The sequence below is a fragment of the Thalia democratica genome, unplaced genomic scaffold (assembly GCF_965202585.1).
Source record: "Thalia democratica unplaced genomic scaffold, ktThaDemo2.hap1.1 HAP1_SCAFFOLD_1389, whole genome shotgun sequence".
Taxonomy (NCBI): domain Eukaryota; kingdom Metazoa; phylum Chordata; class Thaliacea; order Salpida; family Salpidae; genus Thalia; species Thalia democratica.
In genome coordinates, this window is record NW_028140257.1 from 25,005 (window position 1) to 31,505 (window position 6,501).

A 6,501-nucleotide genomic window follows, 5' to 3' on the forward strand; every position below is an offset into this window, starting at 1 on the left:
GCTAATTTAGAATTTGTTAAAACTTGAAGAATTATGAACAGTTGGTCGAATTAGCTTTTGCAGACTTTCAGAATAGAACATATGTTTAATGAAAAGTTCAGTACGTAGGTAGAATTGTTTTTCTTTTAACTTTTGTCTGTAGATAATTTAAGTTCAAAGAATATTTATTTGTATAATATACGTAATATCTAAATTTTAATTATTTCATCTAATGTATTTAAAACAAATGTTATACATAATTAGTTATTAATATCTAAAAAATTTATTTGTATATCAATTTATTTTTTAATCAGGTATTTTTCTAGTACAAAAACTAATAAATTTAAACTAATGATGTCTTAAAAGTTACTAGTTTCATACAAATTTTTCCCATAAATTGTAAACATAACTTAGTAAGACTATAGTATATATAATAGTTTGCTCTTCAAAGACAAGAATTCTTTGACAAAAACAAATATTTCACAACAACGTTTAAAAAAAACTTTTCTTGATACGATATTAGCTGTTTAATTGCCCTTAGTTTTTCATCATGTATATTCTACACTGAGTATTCTTTTTTATAAGGAATGGTTGTAATATTTTTACATCAAATTTAGCGAATCAAAACGCTTAAAAGCTTTCTTGTTTTAAATTAAGTAACTATTTATTTTATAATCATAAAGCTTAAATTTTCAAAGGATTCTGTATTTAAGTGTCTTTTGTTTAACAAAAAAATAGTAGTATGTTTGTTGAACATATTTTTCACTCTTTTTCTTTGAAAACAAAACTTTGTTTCTCTTTTTTATTTTAGCGGTTTTTATATTTCTAAATACAGCTCATAAAATATGAAGTTGTAAAAACTTACAATTAGTAATCAATAAAAAGCGTTTCACTTGTAAAATATCTTAGTTTGTACTGAAATATAAATAAAAACTTAAAAATTGCCTTTCAATTATAAAGCTATAATCTAATATAATATAGGGTTTAGTGTTTAGAATGTGGGTATTAATGTTTTTCTTTGATATAAAGATATGCAAGTAAAAGTAAAAAATATTTAAGTCACAAACTTGTTTTTGTTTTGAAACGATAAAAATAAAAATAAGTACCGATAAAGCAAAGCATAATTTTTTTTTGCCATTTTAATATGTATAAGTTAAAAACTTTATAATTCATGAACTTATTATAATCAGTTTGAATAAGTTTTCTTTCTAAAGTCTTAAAAATTAGAGGTAGAGCTATAAAAAAATTGAAAGGTATCAAACTTTCGTTTGGATAACTCTTTAAGTTAAAAATTAAAAATAAACTGTAGTTTTTAAGAAGATTAATTAGTCTCATTATTTATTTAAAGTAAAGTTTTTTTAGATTGACCTTATTGTTTACACAAACTTTTCTAGTTTGAAAAAAACTAGACATTTTTAAGTTGAGTAAAACTTTCATAACAGTTTCGTTATCAAGTTGCTCATACTTATAGAGTTTAACTGATACTATGCGTTATACCTTATCTACTTTTATCTCTTTTGATATTTAAACAGAAGTAGCAATAGAAATTACGAAACCAAATGCATTTCAATGCATACAGTTTGTCAAATCTAGTTTGTATTGATAACATGAGAAAAATAATATACTTGAATACTTTTGAAGTAGACTGTAAAATCGACATTATCTAAAACTTTTTACTTATTGTGAACAGAATTCTTTTAAAATAAAATTTTAATTGTTTGTGTTTAAGAGCAATAGAAAAAAAAGTATTATAATGTACAAGCTTCTACAAAATTGACATGAATTATTCTATAATTGTATTATCTGATTATACAAGATTTTTTTTTTAATTTTTTTGTATATGTATAAATCAAATAGAAAATATTTTAAGTATGAAGTATGAACTAAACATAAAATAGATAAATAATATAATCGAAATGTTTAAAATGGTATTTATGAAAATTACAAATTTGTTAATTTGGTTAGATAAATGTTTTCAGAAAAACTAGTGATGATTTTAAACATTTACATCGATTCTAAAGGGTGAAACATTTTACTAATTAACGTATAGGAACTTAAACGTGTTATTTTAGGTGGTATCTTATAACAAATACATCTTATTTCTTTTAAACTTCGGCGTTATAACAAATTTCTATCAAAATAGTTGTAATGCATGTAGATAAGTTAATTGTATAATTGTGTTACATTTTAAAATGTATAATTCAATTATTTTACAGTTGCTACTTGTAAGGTAGATTGTTGCAAAGATAACTACGTTTTAAAAACTTTTTTTTGCCTTTTTTAATTGTTACAACTTCTTGAAAAATAATACAAGGAAAGTAAATAACAAAAAACATTTTAATATAATGAATGACTTCAAACTATTGACATGCTTACCTTTAAATATTATACAAAACAATACTCTACAAATTGATGTTTGTATATATAAATCTAAAAATTTAGTAAACAAAACTTCCAACCTTCAAACCATTTTGCACAAAATCTTGTAAGTTCTATTTGCATTTTAATAATTTTAAGTAACAACTAAAATACTACCTATAAAAATATTTCATAAAAATAATGACTTAACAGCTAACAGTAATAATGATTAGGCTTAGGAAGTTTCATAATAAATATATATAAAGAATGATAAGCAATTATGACGGTAAAAAATTTATATAAGATTTCTTAGTTTTAAATTTAAGGAGGAAAATACATATACAAGAAAGCTACATTTATTCACATAGAATTTTTAAACAAAAAAATGAGCTCAGAATGGGAAAACTACGCTAAAAACATATATTATCCGATAGTATCAGGTAAGTTTATATTTTTAAACTATATATAAATTCATAAACAAAAGCTATAACTTTAAAAAAGTTTAGCAAGAATATTAAAAGAAATTACTTTATCTTTTATTAAATATATATTTATATAAAGATTAAAGTTACACAAAACTTTTATATGTGGATGATTAAATAGAGTTATATAAACTTTTTAAATAAATAACAAATTTTGTAAAATATTTTATATCTCTAAACTTAAGGTTATTTAATGATCGATTAAAAAGCTAAATAAAGATGCTACGTTGAATTGACTCTTAATCTAAAACTTTCTGTAATGTTTTAGATTTAGTTTTAAAATATTTCACTTTAAAAACTTAAAAAAGCACTTCAAATATTAGCAACGGGAGTGATTAGCAACTTGATGGTCATTTTGGTGATTGTTGTGTGGGAAAAGAGTCGAGCCAACCGAAGTGTCCCTCAAATGTTGGTGGTCAACTTGGCAGTTGCAGACCTTTTCTTTCTCTTCACCCTCCCTTTTCATTTACCCCTCATACAAGGTGAAGCGGGCTGGTACTTTGGCGACCATCTTTGTAAATTTGTACAAGGTTAATACTTAATGACAAAATACTTTAATGATAAAAAACATAAATAGTATTAAGTTTTTTTTAATTAATTTGTTTGTAACATATCTCTTCGAATAAAAATTGAAATTTAAAGGATATTATTGAAAACAGGAGTACACAAAGTTTTTGCAATTTGTGCAAAATAAATCAATAAGGTGTGCAAATAAATTAAACTAATAATTTTATATACAAAGAAGTTGTTAAATTTTATTTGTACTTTTTATTGAGCAATATGACTGGAGTTAAATACATAAAAGATAGATAAAGTTAAGCTACATTAAATTTTGTTTTAATAAATAGGTTTAAATCTTTATCTTTCTAAGAAATATATTTAGACTAACTGCTTATAAAAATTTTCTCGCACAGTAATTGTATTTTTACGTACACTTTGAAAAACACTGATTAAAAGTGTTAATATTTTTTAAGTTACTTTTAAATTCTTATATTTAAGATAAACAAAAAAGTAGTTTTCAGTGATGGACCATATAAACTACCACGCTTCGATATTGCTTTTGACTGCAATGAGCTTAGATCGCGTGTTAGCAACGGTTTATCTGATAGAAACCAGAGTACACAGAACCAGAAAAAATGCAACTAGAGTTTGTTTGGTTGTTTGGTTGGTCAGTTTAGCGAGTGGCATTCCTTTTATGTTGTACTCAAAAGTTAAAGTTATACTTGGAAAAGACTCCTGCAGCATGAGCTTTCCAGGTACTGAAATTACGGATGAGGATTTGGAGAATTTGATAAACGCAACAGAAAACTATATTTACGAAGTTTCAACAGAATTCATGGAATACAGTTATTCAGGTTTTTTTGTCTATTGTAAATCTGCTCGGAAGTTGCAATTTGTTGCAGTAATTTGAGTTTTTCTAAATTTGTTTTTGATTAAAAAATACAATTTTTAGAGCCGATATATTTAAAATAGCATAATATAAAACATCCCTGCTTTGAAAAACAAAATCACTGCAAATTCAATTTAGGTTATCAAATGGCAACTACACTTAAAGTTATACTTAGAAACAGTCCTATTAATCAAAAAAATTAATAAATATGATAGTACAAAACCAACTTAAAATAGACTTTTCAAGCATATGATTATTTATTTTTAACCTTTTCTTAATTTTCTTAGGAGTATATGAAACAGGAAATCAAAGTTTAGAAGGGTATACTTGTGGACAACTGCAGCATTATGGTTCGAAAGTGTACTTAACTTACGAAACCCTAAACTTTGTGGTGTTTTATTTAATCCCTGTCGTTATAATTGTAATATCTTATACTGCAATCCTTCGAACTGCATCGAGTAGGGTAAGAAGTATACGACAAAAACCAAGTAAGCTTGCCTTAAAAAGTTTTTACTTAATAATAAATTTAAAAAGTATTGTTTAGACTTCTAAGTTTGCATTATGTTTGATAACCAAATACACTAGTCGTTTCAGAAAATAAGGTTTTCACTTAACTAATCTGTTTGACTTTAGTCAAGTATAATGCCTCCAGAGGGCGAACATAACAAACTGTCTTTTTGTGAAGAGCGGAACTCTAAATTTATTAAATACTGTGATAAAATTAGTTCAAAAATACAAGTTACTTCAACACTCAAAAGTCTTATAATTAAACCTTTAAATTTATTTTAAGATTTAAAAAATAAAAAATAATATTTCTAAATTTATGCGTTTTTTAATTTAAACCTAACTTAAAGCTTCGTCAAAGCAAGCAGTAGTTGTTGTTGCTTTGCTGGTTGGAGCATTCATTTTTTCATGGTCACCATACCTTATTTGGAGAATAATTTTGCAAGACCCTGAATTTAAGGTATTTTTTTTAGTGTTATATTAAATTAAATTTTTATACAAAAACTAATTTTACAGTGACACTAAATAATATAAATGTCTTTTTAACTCGCTGCTAAATGAACCTTTTATGGAATCATCGTAGTTGTAAAGAGTAAATGGGTGCACGACTATTTAAGTTACGACAATTCAAAGTATCAAAAATATGTTTGAAAGTCCGCAACTTATTTTACGTTACCCCTATTAGGATATAACGACAAGCTCACGTTGAATTTCAACGTAATCAAAGTATTTACACTTTACACTTTGTATTTTAACGTGTTTAAACAGACTACGTAAAGCAAGAAAGGGTTTTCGAAAAACTGATAGAAATGCGCTTATGATTTCTGGTTAAAAGTTTGCGCTAATATTAAAGCTAACGCTTATAGAGGCGACACCAAATCAGATGGAATTCAAAAATTATTTGGGCCTGCAAAATAGCTAACGTCACCTCTGCTACCGCAAAAATCTTACGAAGTGTAGATAAAATGTTAGGTAGATTGGCATAAAACTTATTTCATTTCTATCCTAAGCGTAATGTTGTTCGACAATGCTCTTAATAACGTGAATAGTCTGCCAAATATGTATGATCTTGAAAGCGACCCAACTATTTAAGAATTTTTTTTTTAGCTACTGTTTTAGAACTTTATGATTTTTTTTTAAAGTTTGGTGTGCGACTCTATGACCAAGAAGTCTTTTCATGCACCTAGGTCTTTGGACCAAAATGTTATTTGAGCATCTTTGTAATGTATTTATTCTAGTATAAGGTTTTTTTGATTCTGTTTAATAAAAATAGCTAAGTAAAGCTTTAATCGTGATGACTGCATGAAATGAATTAGTCAGTGAAAATATATCCGCAAAGTTACCTTGACAATGCAAGGTCTAAATATTAAGACTATGGTAGTGAAAAAAAAAAGTGTTTTAAAATTAATTTTAGTTATATCTCAAAAAAGATTATAAATTTTCCACAAAAAGAGTTTGTAGGTATTAATTAAACCTACATACGCATTTTTTTTACTTTTTTAAATAAATACAGTGCTTATTCACTTATCCGAACAGTTTCGGTCAGAAAAAAATTATAAAATTTTTCAATATTTAAAACTAACCTATTTGTATGATACAAATATTTTAGCTTTCATGCTGTAAGAAAATTTCATAAATTTTGTTCATTGTTATGAAGTAATAATACTACTAAAGATTACATTTTATCTTTGTTCAAAACTAGTTTAGTAATCAAAAACCTTTGCATGTAAAGTAAGTCAGTTTAGAATTTAAAAACAATATTAATAAAAAATAACCTTTAGTTTTTTA

General features: G+C 25.3%; 1 protein-coding gene across 1 annotated transcript; it reads left to right on the plus strand.

Annotated features, from left to right (window-relative positions):
* On the plus strand, window positions 1–5,173 carry LOC145848402 (somatostatin receptor type 2-like; the record flags this gene model as incomplete). The annotated part of the gene is made up of 6 exons (XM_082953892.1): window positions 1–100; window positions 2,664–2,777; window positions 3,143–3,349; window positions 3,842–4,174; window positions 4,497–4,697; window positions 5,064–5,173. Coding segments are annotated over exons 1-6 (984 nt in total), but the record flags the coding sequence as incomplete, so codon positions are not given.
* Between the last annotated feature and the right edge of the window lie 1,328 nt (window positions 5,174–6,501).